The sequence below is a fragment of the Vulpes vulpes genome, chromosome 13, assembly GCF_048418805.1.
Source record: "Vulpes vulpes isolate BD-2025 chromosome 13, VulVul3, whole genome shotgun sequence".
In the NCBI taxonomy this organism is placed as follows: Eukaryota; Metazoa; Chordata; class Mammalia; order Carnivora; family Canidae; genus Vulpes; species Vulpes vulpes.
In genome coordinates this window covers 143,010,647-143,037,668 of record NC_132792.1, presented here as the reverse complement: position 1 = coordinate 143,037,668, position 27,022 = coordinate 143,010,647, and the positions used below count along the sequence as shown (strand labels likewise).

The 27,022-nt window shown below is 42.9% G+C and overlaps 1 protein-coding gene across 2 annotated transcripts in view; it reads right to left on the bottom strand.

Annotated features, from left to right (window-relative positions):
- Positions 1-27,022, bottom strand: part of COLGALT2 (collagen beta(1-O)galactosyltransferase 2) — a 115,496-nt gene that overhangs the window by 83,277 nt on the left and 5,197 nt on the right. The window contains exon 1 of one of the 2 annotated variants that reach the window (XM_072733183.1): positions 18,004-18,298. The exons of the other annotated variant lie outside the window; for it this stretch is intronic. Within the exon in view, the coding sequence (XP_072589284.1) occupies positions 18,004-18,278 (275 nt within the window). The 5' untranslated portion in view covers positions 18,279-18,298. Of the gene's footprint in view, positions 1-18,003; positions 18,299-27,022 lie in introns of those variants that run through there. 2 annotated transcript variants of the gene reach the window in all.

Sequence of the window (27,022 nt, the reverse complement as noted above, 5' to 3'; positions counted from 1 at the left end):
AAGATCCAGAGCGAGATCTTGATGCTTGATCTATATTTTTGCAAATTTTTGCTCCATGCCTAAAGGAAACAAATTAAAGTACAGCAAATAATTCACCTAAAACTCAGTGATGTCAGTTTGCAGATCCTTTCAACACCCCTAACCTATGCTGTGAGAGACGAGTGCAGATCTGATAAGGGCCAGCACTCCCTTGCTTTTTAGGCTTTCCGGATGGTTGTGTGGAATGTCCTCATTTATTGTTGGAATTGCATGTTTCGTTTAGTTTTTTATTTCATTATTTTCAAGTAAAGGACTGTAACTTGCTGTGAGCCCTGGCCTGCTGAATCCTGTTAGTGGATTTTGACACTGATGACAATACAGGGAGAAAAAGTCTTTTGAGAAAATTCCTCTGGGATATCAGGATGCAGAGGGCGCTAAAGTAAGGAATTTGCTGACACTCTAACTTACTGACCTTTGACAATACTCAAAGCTAATAGCACAGATAATACTTATTTCTACTAACTAGCAGTGCCTCGCCTGTATGGTTAAATGGATCGATAAGAATTAAAATAAAAGCATGTTATACTTTTGTTGATGATATTGAAAACTGAGCATAATTTCCCCCAAGAAGAAGCTCAAAGACGAATGGAATGCCTTTCAGAAGGCAAAACTGACATCTGTCCAAAATAGTTTTATACCAGCCTTCTTTGCTCTCTTCCTACAAGTGAAATTTTGCTTAGAAACTGAATTTGTTCCCCTTTCCTCCTCTCTATTCCTCCCCTCTCAACCATCTTGACAAAGTAGGACCCTGTCATTCAGATCTGGGCTTCCCAAAAAGCCCTTTTCACCACCTTATATAGGAAGTACTCTCCAAAGTCTTCGTGTATACCCCATTACCCTGTTTTACTTTCCCCTTAACCCCTATCTTTGGAAATCATCTTGTTTCTTTATTTACTAGTTTATCATCACCATCCCCCAGTACAACATAAGCTCCATGGGAGCAGGGTCTCTATCTACATACCCGGCACCTTCAACAATGATGTTCAGTTGACGACATTCTTACTTGGAGTCTCTCATGAGCTCCTGTTTAGATGTCATCTGAAAGTCAGACTGGGTGGAAGATCCACTCCCTAGGTAGATCACTCACATGGCAGCAACATGGTGCTGGCTGTAAAGCTACAGGCCTTTAGTTCCTCTTCCTATCGGCTTCTCCTTGAGACTTTTTCAAGGTCCTTATGGCATGGAGCAAGCAATCCATGTGACCACGGCAGAAAATGCAACGCCTTTTATGATTGGTCCTTGAAAGTCACACATTTACTGCCACCGGTACTTTTGGTCACACGATTCAGCTTGGGAGAAGGCTACCGAAGGGTTGACCACCAAGAGGCAAGGATCATTTGGGGCCATCACGGAGCTTGGTTACTATCCTGCTAGTTATTGTTTACTATTTTTAAAATAGGCTTTTAGGGGTGCCTGTGTGGCTTGGTCGGTTAAGCATCCACCTTCGGCTCAGGTCATGATCCCAGGGTCCTGGGATGGAGCCCCTCAAGCCCCACATGCTCCCCTTGGCAGGCTCCCTGCTCAACAGAAGGTCTGCTTCTCCCTCTCCCTCTTCCCCCACCCCCACACTCGTGCTCTCTCTCTTTCTCAAATAAATAAAACCTTAAAAAAAAAAAAAGCAGGCCTTTAAGGCACTGCAAGAAAATATCCATGCACCTAATATTTTTACATAAGACTCCAATATTTAAAATACTTTTAAGGACATAATCATGGTTTTCTACTTTTCTATGGAGCCTGAAAAAAGTATGAATTTCTTCTCGGTGACAGAATTAAATGAAACTAATCATAAAACAACAACTGCTATCCCTCTCACTTTTCGTTTCACAACAGGTTACTGGGTTTTGTTTTACTGTCTACTGAGTTGTGGATGAGCCACACTCAAGCTCTTTGAAATGTAAAAGCAAGAGGAAGGCCAAGTTCAAACTGGGCTGGGAAGAGTTCAAACAAGTATTTGGAAGCTGGTCCCCAGACAGGATCTGCAGCCCATGTCTCTTCTGAGACAATGACATACGCGATTCTTCTACCAAAAATGAGCTCACTTGGTAACAGTTGAATTGTTCAGGGGTCTGGAAACCATAGTGTATTATTTTACCACCCAGGGTGAAATTAACTACAGACTGTAGCCATGTGTAACTTTGGTCTTTTCAGTGATCAAAGGCCAAGGAAGGCAAACAATTTTTTAAAAGTCACTCAAAACAATAATCAACCAGTCTGGAATCGTAAAGTACTAATCACTTTTTTACAAGGTGATATGAAGAATAGCTTCTCCTAATGATTTCCGATTAACATACCTGAGTTGCTAGTATTGCCAATTCTATTCATAAATAAACAGACCGATCCATCAATAAATTAACAAAAACCTACCCAGAAAAATGCCTCTTTCAAAAAATAAAAAAGAAAGGAATTGGAAAAGAGAAAATGGAACGAAATCCACAACATTAGAGTGATGAGTAAAAGCAGTGAGATTTAATTAGAATGAGAAATCCAGAAATCTACTATGGAGCAATGGTTTCAGAAGGTGAAACACACACTAGAGTTTATTTATCTTTTGCTCCTTTGACATCCAAAAAAGATTAAGTATTCCCCTTAGGGAAACTACTTGCTTTCTAGTTCAAAGCTACAGAATGTCGATGCAATTTATTTTCTCAAACCTGACAGCTGATATACAGATGAGGGGAAGCAACACCAAATCTCAGATACCTTATTACACAGAAGAGAGGAAAGGCTTCAAAATCCACACTACTTCAGGACAGAAACTGTTTGGCCCTCTGTCCCTTAAAATCACATTTACTGTTATATCAGAAGAAAAGTTCATTAGAGCATCGTATGCTACTGTGCCTGGGCTCCAGTGTTACTGAGGTACCCTAGGAGAGGTGAACTTAGTTCAGAGGCTCAAAACAGCTGGTGCTAGATCCTAGGGAACAGAGGCTGCTAGCTTACCGCTTAGGGTATCAACGGAGTAGCCTAAATCAGAGAGAGCTGAGAGAGGCGGCCAAAGAGCTGTGCTTTCTTAAGATAATTCTGATCCAGCAGAGGTTTGGCTTTTTTTATTTGCTGGTTATAGTTCAGAAGAGTTTGACTTTAGAGACTGAGCCTCAAGAATGTTGTCAAAGAATCACCAATGGGAAGACTCTTGGGAAAAAAAAATTGTTGCCTTCTTGATTTTATCTTTCTGTAGCATATAAACTCAAAATTGGGAGACGAGGGATTCTGTTTCCCTGTGTCCATTCCCCTGGCATATGCAGGGGCCCCTACATTCAATCAGCAGCCAGGAAAGACATGGCCCCATCTGGCTTCATGTTACATGTGCCTCTTTCATGGGCATCAGTGCAGACCAGTCTTTAGCATCTCTACCATATAATGACACCACTGTGAAGTAAAGCCTCTCCCTAGGGAAGAGCTATCACATCCGTGCAATAATCAAGTAGTCTGGTGAGACTTGCTGTCTAGCAGGCAGGTTCTCCCAACGTCCAAGTTGAGCACACAAGCTACTTTCCTCACATGACTGACTGAGCAAAAGACACAGATCCCTAGGCTGTCCAGAAGCTTTTGCAAAAAAAAAAAAATAAACATATGTCGTTTTCCATCATAATGGCAAATGTCAAATTTCTATTTTCATCCTTCCCAAAAACCTTCTAGGGGAGACTTGCACTTACTAATTTTGCATGCATGAGGAAAGTCAAATTTAATGAAGAATTTGTCATATGGATACCTGTACCACCAATACTCCACCCCAAGGATCGATGGCACTGATTTTCCAGTTGTTCAGGTTAAGAACGATCTCTTTTGACATAATTTTCTGAGTTCTTTTCCTTCTCATCAAAGCCTTTATTTTGGTTGTTGTTGTTCATAAAGAGATGGTATTGTCTTTCAGATTAGAGGTTGTATTAGCCAAAGTACACACACACACACACACACACACACACACACACATATATATATATGAAAGAGATTTTAAGAAATTGGCTCACAATTCCCAGCAATTGTGGAGATTGGCAAGTTCAAATTTCGTGTGGTAGGCAGGAGGCTGGAGATTCAGGGAGGAGCTGTTCTTGCAGCTCATGTTCAAAGTCAGTTTAACAGCAAGCACAATTCTTTCTCGGTTGGGGTGGTCAGTTTTTGTTCTATTCATATTCTCAGCAGATTGGATAAGGCCCATCCAAATTATGGAAGGCAACTGAAAGGCCACTTTTACTCTACCGATTTCAATGTAAATCTCATCTAAATATAGTCTCCTGGAAACATCCAGAATAATGTTTGACCATCTATCTGGGCACCACAGCCCACATAGAAAATAAGCCACCACAAAGGGCAATTTTTTTTAAATTTTATAATTTCATACAGCCAGGGGGATCCCTGGGTGGCGCAGTGGTTTGGCGCCTGCCTTTGGCCCAGGGCGCGATCCTGGAGACCCGGGATCGAGTCCCACGTCGGGCTCCCGGTGCACGGAGCCTGCTTCTCCCTCTGCCTGTGTCTCTGCCTCTCTCCCTCTCTCTCTGTGACTATCATAAATAAATAAAAATTAAAAAAAAATAATTTCATACAGCCAGAAATCATTAGTCTATTCACCAAGTATATGAGACATGGATAAGTCAAAACTACTGGATCAGTAAAATATAAGTACAAATAAAGAAATGAAGACCCAAATGGCATCCCCAATAATTATGCAACAGAGTAAGTTATTTCATTTTACGTGGAATCTGCGGTGGAACTACAAATAACTAGCATGTTGTGGCTAGAAAAGTTTTTCAAGATCAGGCTAATCAGCACTTACTATATAGATGAAGAGATCAAGTCAAGGTAAAAAAAATTCAAGAAAATCTGAAAATATGGCTGCTCATGGCATCGACGACACAAAAAAGAGCAAACAGCTGAGAAGCCAGATAAAACTGGTACTGGAATGTCCTGTGTGTGTGGAATGTGGTAGGAAAGCTTCCAACTTATTTTCTGAGCTGAGAAAAAAATTACTCTCTGTTGTCTAAACACACAACTCCTGGGCAGCACAGGGAGACACAAGGCTCAGGGGTGTGCTGGTTGATTGTACCAAACTGACCTGTTATCACAAACTGGCTTTTGTACACCCAAAATACAGGCAACCCCATCATGGATAACTAAGGGTCTAGTTACTGTCATTATTTTGCACAGGAAAACGAGCCAACATTGGCAAAGGCTGGCCGGTGTGCCTGGGGCTCCCATGCTTCCCAGAGGGATCCTTCATAATCTGCCTTTCATGGGGAGGGGGAGTCCACCAATATTAGTGATTACTGTCCTTTCCTCTTCAGACAAATGCCAGCATTTCTCCTTCAGTTCCCCGGGATTTGCCCAAGATTCAGGGCCACTACCAGAGGGGATTTAGCAGAATCTAATCTTCTTTGGGAGACAGAAGACTGGCCCAGAAGTGGGTCTGTAACCTTCATTCACCTGCCCAGCGCTGCTGCAATCTGATACCTAAGAAATGAGAATCCAGTGTGTCTTTGATGTCCAGATGAGGCTTTGAAGCTGAGTCAAGACCACAGGACAAAGGCAGCACTGTTTATGCAAATCGAGAAACAAAAGAAGCTAAAATCCAAAGCCATTCAAAGTAACATCAGGAATTCAATACCCAGAGATGATTAGAAGCTCTGCACCAGTATGAAACAGAACGCCTGAAAGCAAGGCCGGGCAACACACCAAAACCCATACTGAGGGAAGGAATCCTGAGCAGCAGGAGCTTGGCAAGACGTGCTTAGAAGCCTTGATACACGAGGCTCCTTTAGCCAAGGGGCAGCATCTGCATGCCACAGGCAGGAAGCCCTGGCTGCTCCGGCTGCATCTGCACCTGGTGCACACAGTCCCTTCGTGAGAAGTTCCAATACGTGCCCCTGCAAAGCCAGCTCTCTTATTGCCCTGTCCCTTGGCGATTTGGTCATCATGTAGCACATGTCTTCTGCAGGAGGCCATACTCTCAGTGCACACCTCTGGACACACTATATACGACAAGGTAAAGTACAGTGAGCTTCTGAGAAGACTTCGATTTTTTTCTTTTTAGGCCACTCCAAAAACATCTGAGTTTCGGCAGAGGGTCCAGGAAACAACAATCATATGGAGTTAACAATTCATGAATGCTCTTCAGATATGGTCACTTCCATGAAGGGTACACTACTGTCAGGTCAGGAAGGGACTCCAGAGAACATCTCATCCAAAGGTTCTCAAGCCTGGTGGGACATTGTCACCCCTTGGGAAGTTTTCAAAATATGTCACCTGCCCTGACCCTAGCTACCCCAGAAATTCCAACTTGAATGGTCTGGGAGTGGGGCCGGGGATCCATGTCTTTTCAAACCCCATCAAATGATTCTCAGCAGCAGCCACATTTGTGAAGCACAACTCTGGCACGTTCCTCTTTCATTCCACGGGAGGAAACTGAGGCCTAGAGAGAATAAATGGCTTATACAATATGACACAGCACAAGCAATGCCTCCAGCCCTTGCATGAGATGACACAAATAACAAAACGATGATATCTGCACAGCAGGGGAAAAATGGACAAGGTTCCCCTTGGCTAGCGGCAACTGCCCTGCAGACCCCCACATACACCAGGCCGCCCCTTCCTCCCCAGATGATGTTTCTTTCTTTCTCTACCTTGATGGTAGCACACAGCTCACATCCTTGAGAAGAAAAAGGACTAAAAAAAGAAAATGGTGGCATAATTCGAGAACTTAAACCACAGAATTTTTCATAGACCTGTCACCAAAAGAACACAGTAAAACTAGGATATGGAACAGCAGGAGATTTAGCAACCGAGCTGTGATCTTCCCCGGAGCAGGCTGCCTGTGGGTGCGCGTGTAATAATGTAACACTACCAAGTTAGAACATAACTCTGCACAGCAGCAACCAATCCAGAGCAATCCTCTGTAGAACAGACTAGAACGGTGGGAATTCCCAAAAAAGTTAAATTGTGATTCCGTAAGTAAGGAAGACCCTGGGCTCAGGGACTTCATAATAGCATATAATTAAGGCCGAACTGCCAACTACTAGAAGCTGGCTAATTTAATAGTCTGTTTATGTTTTTCACAAATGAGGGGAGGAGGTTTTCATGATGTGCCAAAGAGAAAAATCAAAGGTAAGAAAATTAATTACAAGCAACAAAGGAACCGAGCCTAGGGAATACGAGGACTGAAGTGGGTCAGGTGACCACTTTTTATTTAAAGAAAACGCACTGATTGGATTTCCCTCCACTCTATTAAGAGACGTTCGTCAGTAGATGTCTTTTCTTCTATGAAACTAAATGCTCGATGAGCTCAAGATGCAAGATACACTGAACAAAGAGAAGGGGTTGAAGGAGGGTTATTTTATACAGAGCCCCAGTGCAAGGCACTTCCTAGAGTGGGCAAAAACCAAACAAAAACAAAACTCATTTTAAAACAGTGGGAAGAAAAAAAATAAAATAAACAAAAATAAAATAAAATAAAATAAAATAAAATAAAATAAAATAGTGGGAAGGAGGGAGAACACATGTGCTTGACTCAATAAAAAACAAATGATGCATACCTAGCAGAGCCTCTCTTCTGTAATTCTGGACTTACTATTTCTCGTAATAAAAAAGCCTTGCTTGGTTGCTTATGCATCTGGATCCTGAGGTTTGAAGATTCCACAGTATGCCAACTTTCCAAGTTCTGAAAAACCCTATGGCGCATAACTTAGATGGCTACAGCCTTCAATCCTTTCATGAGGTCCCTCCTCTCCCCACCCCAGGGCCCTCTAGGATCTCAGCCCTTATAATTCCCAAACCCACAGGTACATCCAAATCATTCTTATACATGCTTAAGATACAGATTCTCAGGCCACTCCCACAGGCCATCTGATTACACATGTGTTTGAAAAGGGGCCCAGAAATCCATGTAACTAATGGATGTCCTAGGTGCTGTGGCCCCTGACCTAGTGTTTAGGAACCACTCATTTAAGCCTAGCAGCCTTAACCCAAAAGGTCAGCAGGACATTGATGATGGCCATGTCCACTCAAGGCCAATGAACTCGGCCAGGGAGGTGAGTCACTTTTAGGCCACCTCCACTACTCATTTCAACATGATCACCTGGGTTTATCCACATAGACAATCTGTGATGGCCAAATAAATGAAAGAATGTGCATAATGTCTTTTTAGTCCATTGCTTTATAAATTCATAGTTTATCTCAATAAAGAGAAATTTCTAGGATGGAAATCAATGTGCCCAGTTCATCTTAAAGTCTAGCAAGACTGAGAAAAGGCAGAAAGATTTATCATTTTTAAGATATTTAGTATGCTGGCTGTTTTGGGCCTTCCATGCCAACTCCACAGAAGCCATCTGAAACCCCAGACACGGTCTGACTATCTGAATGCTCTCCCACCCCCGCACCCCCACTTCATGCTTCCAACAGAGGGAATACAGCAATGTGGGGGCTGTATGAAGCTTACTGTTCAATGGTGTGGTGATGACATGAAAAATCCTGATTCCACTTGGCAGTAACTTTCCGCTATCTTGGCGGGTCTCAACTATAATCACTATGGTGTGTGGAGCTTGAACAGATTATGGGGCTGGCTGGAAACCAAGAAAGTAAAAAGCAGTCCAGTGGTCCAGCAAGGGACTCTGTGCTGGGAATGCCACAGCCCCACAAGTCCACAACCACATTTCTCACAGATATCCTGGGAATTTAAGTTCCAGTCTTAGTCTCCAGAAAATGTCGCCTTTCCCAAAACCCTGAAAAGCAGCAACTTCTCACTTAGCGTGACTTTTTAGGGAAAATGCCAATCAATTTACATCCATCATAGCCCCCTTCTCAGAATCATCCCTAGTCCTATGAGAATAGGAAGCTTGCCATAGCCCATTGCCCTCCCCACCTCCAAAATATGTGGAAATATTCCGAAAATATTCCGAAAGAACGAGGACTAGAAAGAAAGAGTTCTACTTCCCTGCTGAATAAAATGTAGTAGGCACTTTTAGCTACCCTTTATGGTTTTCTTGGACTTGACTGCTGTCTTAGTCTGTTCTAACTGACTTAGGCTGCTATAAGAATATAAGCCACTGAGTGGCTTATAAACGACAGGTGATTCACAGCACTGAAGTCCAAGATCAGGAAGCCTGGTCAGGTTCATCCTGAAGACCCTCTTTCAGGATGCAGTCTTCTCTTTGTGTCTTCACATGGTGAAAGGGGTAAGGAATCTCTCTGGAGCCTCTTGTCCAAAGGGCACCAATCCTATTCATGATAGTGAGAGCTCCACCCTCATGATTTAAGCGCCTCCCGAAGGCCCCACTTCCTAGACCAACATCTATGGGGTTAGGATTTCAACACATTTTGAGTCAGGATAGAGGGCAGGGGAACACACATCCAGACCATGGCAACAGCCAAAGTGGCGAAAGTTGCATTTTAAGGAACCTCCTCTCTCCAGCCTGACAAGTCCTTCAGTAGACATTTAAATAATTCAAATTAGAGGGTAAAAATTCTTCCAAAGCAGCCAATTTATCACTAAAACCAGGTACTCATGAGAATACTTTAACAGCAGACCCGGCCCCACATTCAGCCTTCTGCCATAATCTTAGGGCATATGCAGTCCAGGATCATTACTTTTATTATTATTTATATTTCCAAAATGCATGTCTTCTAATGGGTCTTGAAACATCAATCAGAAATGCTGGGGGGTGGGGTGGAAGGGGTCACTTTTCATTATATTTGCAGAGGAAGAAAGCTCATCAGCTAAACCAACAGGTCAGGGACAATCCTCAGCTTGATGAATTTGACAAACAACTAAAATAATAACAATTGTTGCCCCAATTAAATGAGATGTTTTATGAGGTCACAAGTTCAGTCCTGGCAGGATGTCATTAAGTTATTATTGGAAGTATAAGTCTGAAAAGATTACTCTATGGTGCTCCTAGAGAGGAAAAGAAATGCCCTCCAAACAGATCTAAGGTTTAATTCATGCAAAAAACGTTGGCTAATGCCACTAACCACAAATGCTGCATTTTCGTGGATCTGAATGTCAGCATGTTCCAGTGAATTAATTACAGCCACTCTATTTATATTCTGCATGGCTTTTCAATGATTACCTATAATGGGATTCTTTCTTACTTTTTTTCTTACTTTTTATGAACATTAACACACAGCTTTTCTACCAGAGGAATGGAAAGCTAAGGAAAAGTAATATGATCTTTTACCACTAGCTCATTCATGGCAGCTTGCCAAGACTGCTCGTTCTAGAAAGCTCAAGTCTTAGGGCTCCTGAAGCAGCTGAGCAAGGGTCACCACCCAAATGCCTACAGGGGCCAGGCAAGCCACGTAAAAGAGACAGACATCGAGGGCTAATCTAACTGCACAGAGGATGGGTCTTATGGGGATGTGACTACCTGGACAAAGTCCAGGGGACAGTAGCTACTCAGCCCCAACAGTCACTGTTGTGCACAAATGCAGGCCTGGTGAGGCAGGTGCTGGTTATACAAGCTTCAGTTTGTGCAAAGTTATCCAGTTGTACATTTATGATATAAGCATTTTTGGATGCATATTATACTTCATTATTAAAAAAAAAAAAAGGTGTTGTTTGGTTTTTAAATGGGCTTAGGGCCAGATTTTCTAGGGGCCAGAGACACAAGGACAAGAGAACAGGCTGGGTGCAATCAAGGAAGTGTTCAGTGGTGCATTAAACCAGCTTTTACTATGCCACCCAGGGCAGGAGTATAGTTGGGCTGGCAGAGTTTTAAAAAGCTGGGATTAGAGACATAGATTTTTAAAAATCACGTTCATGCAGAACAGAATATATAAAACACTCATATTTAGGTTAACATTAAAAGAATATATGTACATGCACAACAATTTTCTAGAAGAATGTATAAGAAGCTGTTAACATTGGTTGTCTCTGGCAGGTGCCATAGAGCAGAAGGGAGATTTACCTTTTATCATGTTTCTATTCATACTGCTCAAATCTTTATTATAGGAGTATATTACTATTTCCATGAGAAGAGAAAAAATCAGGTGAGAACATTCTTAAAATAATCAAATTACTATTAAGTAAATCTGCAAGGCCCTTAAAGGAGTTCAGAATTTTTTAAACAGCATTTTTTTATATACTCACAGTGCAAGTGCAGTTAAATGAACAAGTCACTCCTCTGAGAATAAAGATGTCAAGATATACACAGTAGACACATTTTATAATTTCTGATGAATAACAGCTATGATTTAAACACACATAGTGAACTATCTTCAGTATATGGTAATTGGGAAATAGGACAAACAGCCATATTATAGGCTAATCCATTTTTTAAAAGATTTATCTATTTTATTTTAGAGAGAGGGGGAGAGAGTGCACCTGAGAGAATGGGGGGTGGGGTGAGGGGCAGAGGAGAAAGAAAGAGAGAGTCTTAAGCAGACTGCTGGTTGAGCAAGGAGCCTGACACAGGGCTCAATCTTATAACCCTGAGATCATGACCTGAGCCAAAACCTAGCTGACTGCACCACCCAGGCACGCATAATCAATTTTTTTCAGACATTAAACTGTATACTCTATTATTACATTATTTAAAGAAATGTGCAGAAATAAGCCTTAGAATAGTCCTACTATTGTCCCTGTGTAAGTCTTATAATGGTTCTGCTATACTGTGCGGAAGACTCGAAGACAGTGCCACATACAGTGATATGACCCATGTGTCCATGGGTCACTTAAGTGTTGGAAAAAATGGCCAGGCCACAACCAGCAGCTTTCCTGGTTAAAAAGTTTCCATTGTTCGTTCCTACAACCACCAGAGACATCAGAGACAGTCAAGAGAGGGAGCCTCAAGAAGCCTACTTATATACCTGGAGCCACAATGAAGCTCAGTGGGAGAATCACCTGGAGAAGTTTGCTGAAAACAAATCCATAAAGCCAAACTTTGCTTAGAATAACTGGCATGTGCCTTTAAACCATGAGTTCTATTTGTTATAAAATAATCAAGGGGTGCCTGGGTGGCTCAGTCAGTTAAGCACTCTTGATTTCAGCTCAGGTCACAATCTCAGGGTCATGAGATCGAGCCCCTGAATGCTCAGTGGGGAGTCTGCTTGAAATTTTCCCTTTGCTCTCCCTCTACCCCTCCCCTGACTCGTGCTAAATAAATAAATAAATAAAATCTTTTAAAAAATTAATCAACATTGGGCAGCCCTGGTGGCTCAGCGATTTAGTGCTGCCTTCAGCCCGGGGTGGGATCCTGGAGGCCCGGGATCGAGTCCCACGTTGGGCTCCCTGCATGGAGCCTGCTTCTCCCTCTGCCTGTGCCTCTGCCTCTCTCTCTCTCTCACTCTCTCTCTGTCTCTCACGCATAAATAAATAAATTTTTTAAAAAAATTAATCAACATTAAAACAGCCACACAGGGCTTAAAATCCACAAATCTCATCCCAATACTTATTCACTGTATGATATACTAGGGGGAAATCCTTTAATTGCCGTGTTCTGGTTTTCCCATCCATGTACATCAATTAATACAAAATAACCAGGAGAATTTAGGCATCCTTTTATTAGTCATTTCAGCTTTTACCTGAAGGAAATACCTAATTCTGAAGCCCAATCATGGTTTGAAATTGGAGGGTGGGGAGATGATTGATAGTTTTCTCCAACCATTTGGAAGAAGGTTGAGTTTAAAGGTCAACTAAGCCTAAGACCACTAATTAAAAAGGCTGAAAAACTGAAACTGCTTTACCAGAACAAACCCAAGATGCTGCAGCCACCATGCATATGAATAGTGCTGCCTTCTTCACTTGCCACTAACAACACTTGATAAATTCCTTTCTGCTGCTATGTAGCTGTGATCATAGCAAGTGATCTGCATATTTATGTACAATTCACATATTTAGTCTCACTCTATACCCATGAAACCCACCAACATAAAGTTGAGTTCGGTAACTGGAAAGTGGCTAAGCTAAGTGACGAAATTATCAAGACAGCGGAAGGGAACCACTGAGTCTCTTGTGTCATTCAAGCAGAAGGGGCCATTCTTGTTAGGAAGAAACACTGGCACTCTTATCTTCCTGAGTTGGGTCAACTGACAGAAACAAAAACTAGAACTAATTGGTCCTTTCTTGATCTTAAACAGACCATCTGTACACAATCTGGGACATTAGCTGCTTGGGTCACATCCTGGCTCCAGCATGCATTCGCCTTGTGACCTCAGGCAAGTTATTTAAATTATCTGCGCCTCAGTCATCTTCTGTGTGAAGTGAGGAGAATAACAGCACCTCTTGTCTAGCGTTGTTGTCAGGGTTAGGTTAGTTATCAAGGTGTTTAGTTTTCATTAGTAAATGAATGTTAGCTTTCATTCTGCTAATAATTTTTTGGTTGGAAAGAAGATGAAGAGAGCTCCTTGTGAATCTATTGTTTTGAAAATCTTCATTTGGAAAGAGAAAGGAAAAGGAGATGGGACCAAAAGGGAAAGATGTCTAGGAAATAGCAATTATCATCTATTTAGTAGCATTTACACGAAGACATACTCCACACATTATTCCATTTGTTTAAAAACTTAAAAAAAAAAAAACTCTTCGAGGTAGGTGTTAATATTGGTCATTTCCAGATGAAGAAGCTCCGCTTAGAGATTCACTGATGTGCCCACAATCACACAGGAGATTCAAACCCCAGCATACCTGACTGTAATCTTGGATACTCCCTCCTCCGTACTACTAAACCACCAGGCGGTGGGGGTGGGGGGAGAATAAGAAAAAGAGGGTGGAAAAGTGAGGAAAACAGACCAATGGAGAGAAGGGGATCAAAGTATCAGAGTTTTTCATCCAAGAGCTGAAACTTCCCTCCAGAGGGATAACATAAGCACTGAATGTCAAGACTGTAAAGATACAATCTGACATTATTCTTGCTGGTGCTGAAACTATAGTGGTAGATTGAAATATTTTATAAACACACTTATATTACTGTGTCTAGTTAAACATTCACCGAAATGCTACTGGTTGAACATCAAGAAGTGGAGAATCATCCAAATACTGCAGCAATGAAGTAGTGTGCAAAATGTCGGGAATGGCATCCCAGAACAAGCGGAGGCCTACCGTGGTTATCTTGATGTCAACAGAAAACCATCTCTTGATTTAGAAAGCCATACCATGGTTCCCAATGCAGTCTCCTACTTTTCAGAGCTCTACCAAATGAAATTCCCAAATCATTCTATAATTACACGGCAGTTACTGCCCTACAATGGCACAGACTCTGAATCCCCAACTCTGGATCCCCACTGTCTTCCCACAAGCAATGTAAACTCCAAAAGACAAACTTAATGTGTCTTTTGGGTCAAGTGTTTTTCCTTGTGCCCTGCTCCATTTTTCATTATCATGGCAACTTGGCACTCCTGCCCTTAATCATAGGTTTGGGAAGGGAGATGAGGTCAGTCTTCCCTCTGTTGCTAAGGCCACCGTTCTTGGCTCCATTGAAGAAAAGTGCACCCACTGCAGTGCACTGCCACGTGCCAGATGGTTCCCTTCATCTCAGCACAGCAGTGATTCCCACGAACTCAGCACAGGTCTTAATTAGAACACAAGGAACAACCTAGTTCCTTATCACCGTTATGATACTTGAAGGAAAACAATTTGCTTTGCTGGGGTTTTGAGATCAAACAGGTTAAGTGTGACAAGTTTTCCCTTGGCCTGGTCTAAAGCATCTCTAAAACACAAACTTCCCCTCATTCAATCTAATCCAAATAAATCTAATGCTAATTGAGATAACTATACTCATTCTCTGACAGTAAAAGTTTGTGGGGCAATCTGTTGGTAACTGACTGCAAATATGGTCCAGAACTTCGGGGGAGAGGGGGCGGGGAGTGACAGCACTGGGAAGTCTGAATGTGCTCAATGAACCACACCTCTCACTCATACAGAAAAGAAGTCTTATCAGATGTACCTCTAGCCAGTGTTATAGGTTAGCAGATAAATAAGAAGACTGAGTGTGCACAGAGCTCCAGAGACAAGATTAAATGGAAGCTGGCAGCCCAGACTCTATACTCCACCCGATTCTGTTGCATGAAGTTCTGAGTAGCTAATACCATTTTTTACATGACCATCTTTGACATTAGTGTTATGCTGGCTTTGCAGAGTGGATACGAGTCAGTTTGGCACCTCAGAACACTGAGTAGAACTTGAAACTGAGAGACTAAAAGGAAGTCATTGGCAGAAGCTCCTCAAAGCAGTAGCATCCTAAATTGAGTAAGCGCTTCCTCCTGGAGGGTAATCTGCCCCTCACAGCCAAATATTCACCTAGTGCCAGTCTCAAAGTGAGCAGCTCCGGTGGTGCAATGCAATGAGTTTGGAGATTTGCAGTCAGTTAGCCTGCCACCTGTTTTATTGCCCCTGACAGGAAACTCTGGTTAATGCCCCAGTGCCTTTTTTTTTTTTGCCCCCTCACTCTTCCCTCTTTCTGGAAGCCTCCTTACTTCCCACGTTTTAGTGGATTCCTATTTGTATTGCAAAGCCAGGTTCCAACCAAGTGTCAACTCTTTTCAAGAAGGCTTCCATGACCATACAACTGCCCCCAAACTTATTTAGAAGTCCTTTGTCCCTCCCCTACACATGCCACTGAGATCATCTTACACTGCTCATTAGAAAGAGCCACATTTGTCCGCGAGAAGCCACATCTTACTCAACTTTTTTCAGTTAGAACAAGGCATAGTGCCTTGATCTCACAAAAGATGGTCATCAGGGATGTGTGCTTGCACAACCTCTCTGTGCCTCAGTTTTCTCATCTGTAAAAGAGTATAATCATAGTATATATACCTTATAGTGAATGTAAAGTGCTTAGAATAACTGTGAGCTCTTATTATTAAGTATTTATGACATTAATAAATAAGTGTAGTCGTAAGTCAGTTACTTTAGATACAATGTCTTTTTCTAGAAAACAGAGATAATTTTATTTCTTTGTAGAATGGGTCAAATGAGATGACATAGTTAATGAAAGTACTTTGAGAGCCCTAAAGGACTACTTTTAAACTGACCTGTTGGTTATTATTACCTAATAAATGATACAAAACCAGAACTCAAAGAGAAGTCTTTAGTGCCTAATGCGGTGGTTGCCCAAGGCCTATTCAAATCCTGGGGGTTTTTCCTTAACTTTGCAACACTGGCCGTAAGGAACAAGGTACAGTTACATGGACTACTAACAAGGTTAAGGGAAAATAGATTCCAAAAGTCAATGAAGAATTGGAATACTAGCCAACTGAAAAGACCATCAACACCCACAAAATAAGGAACACCCAGAGGACTCAGGGTGCACAATCATTTTTGCTTGATTCTGATCACATCACAAAATCAATGGAATTCAAGAGCTGGAAAGAATTTTTGAAGTCATTTCTTCCAATCCCTTCATGTCACTGATGAGGAAATTGATGTCTATGGATCCCAAGCAACTGGCTCAAAGCCACATATCAAGCTAGTGACGAACAACTTGCCTCCTAATTTGTAGCCTAGAGGTTTGTTTTTTTTTTTTTTTTTTTAATAGATTTTGTTCTTATTATGTTCCCACCACTATCTGTTTAGGGCAGACTTTAGGGACAAACTTGGTTTCCAATTCCAGTTTCACCGTTTTATTAGTTCTGTGACTTTGAGTGACTGACCTGATGGAAGTCGCAGTTGCTTGAGTTGTAAAATAGGGATCCTAGTATCTCTTTTAAAACTTCACCATGCGACAGAAGAGAGCAATGTCTGTACATGGGGTAGCAAAACCTGTGCCTCCTTCCTACCTGGTTCACCCTTCACCGACTTCCTATAGCAACTATTGCGATGTTCCTTAAAACCAAGCAATGCATTAAGACCAAGACCCTATCGTAAAACATCTGTTTTGAAGAAAGCATCTAAGAACTGACGTTTGTGCAATTTTCTTTGGTATTGAAGTGGTTAAAAAAAAAAAAAATCCTTCTTCCTTCTGGTTGCAAACCTGGCTGCACCACCGGTCTCCCTTTCCACATAACGTGCCCTTCTCCGTGGCAGCAGTCACGTATAACAGGGTAATAGTAAAGCAGTGTACAGCACAGTGCCGCACTATATCTCATGTTTGCTTTCTCACCTCCGCTCCTCTCCCACCAGGTACAGCTCGGCTGCCAATTTCAGCTACGGCTTTATCCTCCCTTCTCTCATTTCCGCCCAACCGCAGCTTGAAGGATGTGTCCTGTCCGAGGCCAGCTCCCTTGTCAACGCAGGACAGAAACTGCTCCGGGGGGACCCGGGCTCTGTCCTCCTCGGAGGACCGCAGTCCTCGGTCCCGTTCCTGGGCGCCTACCACCGCGGCCAGCGCGCACCTCCTCCCCCACCGGCCTTTCAGCGGCTCCCCTGACTCCCAACTCTGATGCCTGCGTCTCTGGAAGGTGCGGGACTAGACCGAGTCCTAAAAGTTGGCGCGGGCAGCCCCTCGCACCGACGTCCCGGTTCTCCCTGCAGCAAACCCAGTGCCAGGCGCGGGGCTCTGTCCCGGGGCAGTAGCCCTGGGCCGTCTGCCTGCTGGAGGGCAGCGCGGGCCCCAGGACGCTACCCCGGGGGCGCCCCGCGGGGTTTGCATCTGCGGCGAGGAACGAGCCCCAGGTGGGAGCACACGGCGGGCCCCACCCAGCCTCCAAGTCCGGGTCCGTACCCCGTCTCCACCCTCCACCCCCACCATCCGCGGGAGAACCAGGCGCCACGGCCCTCAGGTCTCCGGCGAGAGCAGGAGCCAGGCGCCGGGGAGCCAGGGCGGCGCCCCGTCCCCGCCTGCCGCGCCCGGGCGCCCCTTCCGACCGCAGTCCGCTTCCCGCCGCGGCCGGAGCACCAGGCGGCGATGCGCACCCGGAGCTCAGGGCGACCGCGCGGCGAGCGAGGGTCGGGTCGGGTCGGGTCGGGTCGGAAGGGCTCAGCCGGCGCCCCTGCGGGCTCCGCACAAACCCGCGCCGTGGGAAGGGTCGCGGCCCCGCGCTGCGCACCCGCACCCGCACCCGCACCCGCACGCGCGCTCGGGGCGCGGGTCCCCGCGCGCTCACCAGATGGCCATCCTGCCCTTGGGGTAGTCCAGCCGCTCCAGGCAGCCGAGGAACGGAGGCAGCGCGTGCGCGGCGTTGCGGGCCAGGACGGCCACGAGCACCGTGGGTCTCTGCACCGGCGACTCGGGGAACGCCGCCGCCGCCGCCTCCGCCTCCGCCGGGTCGGGCTCCGAGTCGGGCTCGGCGGCGAAGCGCGCCCGGCAGCCGCGGCGGAGCAGCGCGGCGGACAGCAGCAGCAGCGAGCAGGCGAGGGCGGCGGCGCGGCGCGCGGCCATGGCGGCCCGAGGGCGCGGGGCCGGGGCGCGGGGCCGGGGCGCGGGGCCGGGCGCGGGCGGCGGGGGCCCGGCGGGGGACGCGGCTGCCCGGGCCGGCTGGCGCGCGCACACCGGCCGCGGGCCCTGCAGCCCGAGCCTCCGCGCGCTGACGCGAGGGCGCCCCGCGGACCTGCCGCCGCGCTCCCGCTCCCGCTCCCGCTCCCGCTCCCGCTCCCGGGGGCTCCGGCTCGCCGACGGCCGCGAGGGGCCCGGGGGGCCTGGCGTCCCGAGTCCCGCAGAAAGTTCCTGCAGCCCGGGCTCCGCTCGTGGAGCGGGTCCGCGGCGGCCCCTAGAGTGCGAGGTGCGGCCGTCGCTGCCAGTGGGCGTGAGTCTGCGCGCGCGTGTCTGTGTGTGTGTGTGTGTGTGTGTGTGTGTGTGTGTGTGTACATAACGGTGCGGCTCCCAGAAAATTTATTCTGCTTTTGCAAACCGCAGTCTAAAGTCCTTCACAGTGATGCAATGTATCCAGTTTTGCATAATGCACCTATTGACTACACGGGTAGGGTTCTAAGACGGAAAGTCACCGGGCTATCCATTACTACGGTCAACCTTTTTTTTTTTTTAAATCTCCACAAAGGCAGAGTGTTTGCATTTCCCTATACACTCAATTTCTCTTGAAGTTCATCCTTGACTGAGTAGACTCCCAATACGCCAGGCTTGGAGACTTGGAGAATTTTAGAGACAGACTGAACCCTTGCCCTTAAAGAGGAGCTGCTTGTGGGACACTGTTCTGAAGCCCCACGCCTCTCCCGGGCCCTTGCCCCAGGGTCCTGAGCTTCCTGACAAGTTTCATTTAAATGGTTTGATTTTGGGGATCCCTGGGTGGCTCAGAGGTCAAGTGCCTGCCTTTGGCCCAGGACGTGATGCTGGAGTCCTGGGATCGAGTCCCTCGTCCGGCTCCCTGCATGGAGCCTGCTTCTCTCTCTGCCTGTGTCTCTGCCATTCTCTGTCTCTGTGTGTTTCTCATGAATAAACAAGTATTTAAAAAAAAAAAGAGTAAATGGTTTGATTTTTGGGACGCCTGGGTGGCTCAGTGATTGGGAGTCTCCCTCTGGCTCAGGTCGTGATCTCAGGGTCCTGGGATCAAGTCCCATATCAGGCTCCCCACCTGCCTCTCCCTCTGCCTATGTCTCTGCCTCTCTCTGTGTCCCTCATGAATAAATTAATAAAATCTATTTTTAAAAAAGTTTCATTTTTCCTTAATGACCCAAACTAACAAAGAGTAACAAATACAGAGAAAATTCATACTTGAAGGAGTAGAAGACAGCGAGAGAGAAGGAAGAAGAGAGGAAGGGCTGAAGGAAGAATGCAATTAGCACATAAAATGAAATTGCTAGGATGCACTACCACGGGGTATGTACTCTTGAACATAGCATAGGAAACCTAGTATTGAAATCTGGAGTTCCTTCTATGTGGGATTGTATAGCCCTTGATCTATCTATGTGCAGGATGGGTTCATACCACAGCACTTTCAGGACCTCCAACCCAATTCACCCTCAGCCCCGTCCCACAGATTTCTACTTCTTCTGTGTCCCTCCTTCCCTGCAACTATTAGAAGTCTTCATCACTCTTCTCCCACCTGCTCACCTCCACAGAAGGTTATTGAACTCCCTCAACAGCCCTGTCTCTATTATCCCTACCGGTGCCCTCCTTTCTTGCAGGCACCTATTCCTAACAGGGCTTTTGATCTCATCCTCTCCCTTCTCTTCCATGACTTGGCTTTGCTCCATCATTTATCTTTACTGTCTACCAAATCTGCAACTGGTCCCTCTCTACCAGCTCCTCCCCCTCAAGCTAAAAACATACTCCTTTCCTATCCTTGGGGTGGGGGTGGGGGGTTGTTTTAATCCTGTGTCTCCTTCCAGCAATTCCCTCTGTCTTGGCCAAGCTCCTTCAAAAAGGGGCCATCCTTGCTTTTTCCACTTCCTCACCTCTCACTCCTTCACAGAGGCTGTTCGGGCAAAGCCACGGATGATGTCAGCATTGGAAGATTTGGTGACCTCTCTTCAGTTCTCACCTTCCTGGACCTCTGTTTCTACTTGTGTTTGAGCTCCTTCCCTGGGTGCCCCTTCACAATATGCTACTCTTCTAGCACCTCTATTTCCCAGGATAATTGTGTCCTCCAAATCTATGTCTCCTTCTCTAACCTCTTCTCTAACATTTACACTTTTATATCCAGTGACCTACACACATTTCCTCCTCCATCCTCCTTCAGAAATTGCCATTGCTGTCCTTCATAGAGGCCACAGGGACTATTGGACAAGTGCCCTTTCTCCGGGATGAAATGGGATTAATGGACAGTTGCTGGTATTTCTGGAGCCTCCTATTGTAGGGTGTGTTCAGTTTTCTAAATGTTCTCCTTAAAAAAAAAAAAAAAACTAAATGTTCTCCTTACTTGTTACAAAAAGAACCTGTTAATCAGTTATGGCCTAGCAAAGAAAATGAGATTTTCCCTGATTATGGCAGATTTGTGAAATACACATTCACAGAAGGTGTATTTTATTAATCATAACAAGTATAAAATATGAAAACAGTAGTTTATATGTGTGAAATGTAGTGCAGATTTAATTAGTCTACAGATAAAGCTTGGTGCAGAAGTAGATTTTACAATTAGATTACACGAACTTTGCAAAACTCTATTACCCATTGGGGTAATAAATGAATTCAGTAAAGTTACAAGATACAAAATCAACATGCAAAAATAATTCGCTTTTATATACACTAACAACAAACTACCTGAAAAAAATAAGACAGTCCAGTTTTACAAAATAAATTTTACAAAGGAAGTAGAAGATCTGTATGTTGAAAACTATTTTTGAAAGAAATTAAAGATGACAAAAATAGTTGGAAATATATTCCATGTTCATGGGTTGGAAGACTTTACTATTCTTAAAATGCCCATACTATTCAAAGCCATCTATAGATTACATGCTGTTCCTATCAAGATTCCAGTGGCAATTTTAGAAAGAAAGAAAAAAACAATCCTAATATTCATATGGAACAACAAAAGACCCTGAATAACCAAAATAATCTTGAGAAAGAACAAAGATGGAGGCTCATCACACTTTTTATTATTATTTTTTATTTTTTTTAATTTTTTTTATTTATTTATGATAGTCACAGAGAGAGAGAGAGAGAGAGAGAGGCAGAGAGAGAAGCAGGCTCCATGCACCGGGCGCCTGATGTGGGATTCGATCCCAGGTCTCCAGGATTGCGCCCTGGGCCAAAGGCAGGCGCCAAACCACTGCGCCACCCAGGGATCCCCTCATCACACTTTTTAATTTCAGACTATATTACAAAGCTGTAATTATTAAAACTGGAAGGTACTGGCATAAAAGCAGACTCAGAGACCAAGAGAACAGAATTGAGAACCCAGAAATAAATCCATGCATATATGTTCAACTAGTATTTGACAGGGGGGCCATGAATGCTCAATGGGAAAAAAGATGGCCTCTTTAATAAATAATATTGGGAAAATTAGATATTCAAATACAAAAGAATGAACCTGGACTTTACATGACTTGAAAGATTAACTTCAAACAGGTTAAAGACTTAAATGTAAGATTCCTGAACTGTAAAATACCTATAAGAAATATAGAAAAAAACTCCTTAACATTGGTCTTGTAATAATTTTTTTCAAAACGATAGCAAAAGCACAAGCAACAAAAGGAAAAATAAACAAGTGGGACTACATTAAACTAAAATGCCTCTAGACAGCAAAAGAAATGATCAACAAGATGAAAAGACAACCTATGGAGTGGAGAAAATGTTTCCAAACCTAAAATCTGATAAGGGGTTAATATCCAAAATATACAAGGAACTCATGCAACTCAACAGTACACAAATAATCCTATTTTTTAAATGGGCAAAGACCTGAATAGATGTTTCCCCAAAGAAGGTATACAAATGGCCTACAGATACATGAAACGGTGCTCAGCATCACTAATCATCAGAAAAATGCAAATCAAAACCACAATGACATATCGCCTCACACCTATTAGAAGGACTATGCTCAAAAAGACAATAGGTAACAAATGCTATCAAGGATGTGGAGAAAAGGAAACATTTTGTACAGTCGGTGGGAAAGTAAATTGAGACTGCCATTATGGAAAACAGTATGGAGGCTTCTCAAAAAATTAAAAAGAGATCATATGATCCCGTGATTCCACTTTTGGTTTTAGATGTGAAGGAAACGTCTCAAAGACACATCTGTACCCACATATTCATTGCACCATTATCTACAGTAGCCAAGACATAAACACCTAAGTTTCTGTTGATGGATGAATAAAGAAAATGTAGCATATATGTATGTAAATATATATGTATATATGTGTACATACATATATGTACCAGTTTCTTTCTTTTTAAGATTTTATTTATTTATTTATTTATTTATTTATTTATTTATTTGAGAGAGACAGAGATAACAAGAGAAAGCACAAGCGGGGAGGAGAGGGAGAAGCAGGCTCCCCACTAAGCAAGGTACCTGACGCAGAGTTCCATTGCAGGACCCCAGGACCATGACATGAGCCAAAGGCAGATGCTTAACTGATTGGGCCACCTGGGCGCCCTGTGTCACTTTTTCTTTATCCATTTGTGTGTGTGTGTGTGTGTGTGTGTGTATAAAAGAAGGAAATCCTTTCATTTGTGACAACATGGATGAACCTTGAGGGCATTATGCTGAGAGATAAATCAAACAGAAATCTGTTCTATGTGGAATCTAAAAAAGCCAAACTCACAGAAACAGAGAGTAGAATGATTGTTGCCAGGGTGGAGGATGGGAGGAATGAGATATGGTGGTCAAAGGGTACAACCTTCTGTTTATAAGAGGAATAAGTTCTGGGGATGTAACGTGCAACATGAGGACTATAGTTACATTATACACCTGAAAGTTGCCAATAAAGTAGATCTTGGGATCCCTGGGTGGCACAGCAGTTTGGCGCCTGCCTTTGGCCCAGGGCGCGATCCTGGAGACCCGGGATCGAATCCCACATCGGGCTCCAGGTGCATGGAGTCTGCTTCTCCCTCTGCCTGTGTCTCTGCCTCTCTCTCTCTCTGTGTGACTATCATGAATAAATAAATTTAAAAAAAAATAAAGTAGATCATAAAAGTGCTCTACACACGCAAACACACACACACGAGGTAAGGATGTGAGATAATGGATATAATAACTAACCATACTGTGGCAATTATTCCACATTATATACGTATATCAAATCATCATATTGTTTGTCTTAAACTTACATGATGTAATCAGTCAATTATATCTCAATAAGGCTGTAAAAAGAAGCATTTACCTATGCTACTGGATCATAATAGAATTGCTTTAGAAATTGTTAATAGAAAGATCTCTGAAAAAAATCTCCTGAAATTTGGAAACTAAATAACACATTTGTAAATAACCTATGGGTTTAAGTAAAAAAAAAAATCAGAAGGGAAATAAGAAAATCTGTTGAGCTAATGAAAACACAATATATTTAAAGAACTATGTAGGGGTAAATTTATAACATTAAATTCCTAAACATGAAAAAAGAGAAAGACTGAAATTAATGACCTCAACTTCCACCAAAACACAAACTAGAAAAAGAAGGCAAAATAAGTCTAAAGTGAGCAGAGCAAAGGCCATTAAAAAAATCAGAACAAAATTCAGTGAAAGAGAACATAGAAAAAACAATAGAGAAAATCAATTATTACAAAGGCTAGTCCTTTGAGGAGGTAATAAAATGTATAAGCCTGAACCCATACTGATCACAGAAATTAGAGAAAAGACACAAATCAGGAGTGAAATGGCATCACTGAAGAGTCTATAGGTGTTAAAGAAATGATATGAAAATACTATGAACAATCTTAGGCCTATACATGTGATAAGCTAAATGAAAGACAAATTCCTTGAAGGACAAACTATGAAAGTTTGTTTAAGAAGAATTAGGTAAGAAAAAAAAAAGAAGAATTAGGTAAGTGAATAGTTCTGTATCTATTAAAGAAACTAAACTGTAATTAAAATCTGCCCACAAAGAAAACTCTAGGCTCCGATGGCTCTAGTGATGATTCTACCAAACATTTAAGGAAGAAATATTACCAATTCCATATAAGGTTTTCTGGAAAATAGAAAAGGAGACACTTTCTACCTCATTATATGAGGCCAGCATCATCTCAATGTCCAAACCATTTATTAAAAGAAAACTACATATCCATATCCCTCATGAACATAAACACAAAATTTCTTTTTTTTTTAAATTTTTTTTATGATAGTCACAGAGAGAGAGAGAGAGAGAGAGAGAGAGAGAGGCAGAGACACAGGCAGAGGGAGAAGCAGGCTCCATGCACCGGGAGCCCGATGTGGGATTCGATCCCGGGTCTCCAGGATCGCGCCCTGGGCCAAAGGCAGGCGCCGAACCACTGCGCCACCCAGGGATCCCCAACACAAAATTTCTAAATAGAATTTAGCAAATGAATTTTAACTATTTAAAAGATAATACATCATGACCCAGGTATGGCTAATCTCAGCAATGCAAGGTTGGTTTAACATTTTAAAAATAAATAAACACAACTTTCCATACTGACAAACAAGAAAGAAAAAAAGAAAGAAAATATGATCATCTCAAGGGGTGCAGAAAAAGAATTTTACAAAATCCAATATGCTTTCTCGGCCATGTAGGAATAAAGGCAACTTAACCTGATAAAGACCATATACAAAAATCCTACACCTAACATGGTGAAAGAATTAAAGTTTTCCTCCTAAGATAAAAAATAAGACAAGTCTGTCCTTTCTCCCACTCAATATTGTAGTTGATGTTTTGGACAGGGCAATAAAGAAGGAAGGGAGGAAAAAAGAAAGGAAGAAGGGAAAAGGGAGAGAAGGAGGCAGGATTAGAGGGAGGGATGGAAGGAAACAGGAAGGGACATTTAAAACAAGCTAAGTATGTTGACAGAAATATTTTAACATGAATATGTAAAGTGGATTTAGTCCTTCTATGCCAATGGCTCCAAATTCAATGATTTATTGAAGCCTATTTTACTATAGGATAAAATATATGTTGAAAATGGAAAAAGAAAGAAAAAAACTATCACAAATCCATTATGCCATCACAACCACCATTAAACATTCTGGGATAATTCTAATATGGCATTTTTCCATTTCAGTGTTTTCATTGTAGATTTGTACTCATTCCTTCCAGTGAAATTCAATACTCATTGATAGCAAATGTGAATACATATCTAGAGACAGAGATGGGATTTTTTTGGCTCATGAATTGCTTCTGATACATATTCACATTTACAAAGCCAAGTATTACTTAAGACTGTATATATGCAGCTGTTTACATATTTTATTTTATTTTTTTTCTGTTTACATATTTTATATACAGAAAGTACCCACTTATCCCTGGTACTTTTCTTCTTAGAAAAAGTTTAATATAAAATATTTAATAAACATGTAATATATACATTATCCATTTAATATATTGTATATTTAAATACTACAAATAAAGTGAAAGTCCATATACCCAGCACCCACCTTGAGAAACAGAACATGAATCTTAAACTTTGATACCCTCTGGGTATCCCTTACTGTCAAAATATTCTGCTCTGCTCCCTAGAGACAAGCACTAGGCTGAACTTTGTATTAATGAGTCTCTTAATTTTATTTAGAATTTTACCTCCAGGGATGGTAAATTTTATGTGTCAACTTGGCTAGGCTAAGGTACCCAGTAATTAGGTCAAACCAATCTAGATGTTGCTGCAAGGTATTTTTTTGAATGTGATTAACAATTAAATCAGTAAGGGGCACCAGGGTGGCTCATTGGGTTAAGTATCTGTCTTTCATTTGGGTCTTGATCTCAGGGTCCTGGGATCCAGCCCCGCATCGGGCTCCCTGATCAGCAAGTCTGTTTCTCCTTCTCCCTCTGCCCCTCCTCTTGCTCGTGCTCTCACAAAATAAATAAATCTCCCAAATAAATAAATACAATCTTTAAAAAATTAAAAATGATTTTATTTATTTATTCATAAGAGACACAGGAGAGAGAGGCAGAGACAGAGGCAGAGGGAGAAACAGGCTCCATGCAAGGAGCCCGATGTGGGAATCCGGGTCCCCAGGATCACGCCCCGGGCTGAAGATAGCGCTAAACCACTGAGCCACCCAGACTGCCCTAAAATTTTTTTTTAAAAGATCAATTAAATCAGTAAACTTTGAGTAAAACAGATTACCTTTCATAATGTAGTGGCCCTCATTCAATCAGTTGAAGTCCTTAAGAGAAAAGACTGAGGTCACCTAAAAAGGAAAGAATTCAGCCTCCAGGCTGCCTTTGAACTCAGCATCAACTACTCTCTGGGTATCAAGCCTGCCAGCCTGCCCTACAAATTATGGATTTGCCAGTCCCCACAATTACATGAGTTCCTTAGTGTCAAGAATATCAAGCTCTCTCTCTCTTTCTCTCTCTCTCTCTCTCTCTCTGTGTGTGTGTGTGTGTGTGTGTGTGTCTGTCCATGCACACACACATCCTATAGGTTCTGTTCCTCTGGATAACTCTGGCTAATATACCTCCTTAATGTGTTTTAGTATTGCCTAGCTTTGAAATTTTTTTCCACATACCATACAATTTACCAACTTAAAGTATGCAATCCAATGGCTTTTAGTGTAATTTACAGAGTTATGCAACATCACCATAATCAATTTGTGCACATTTTCATCACCGCAAAAAGAAATC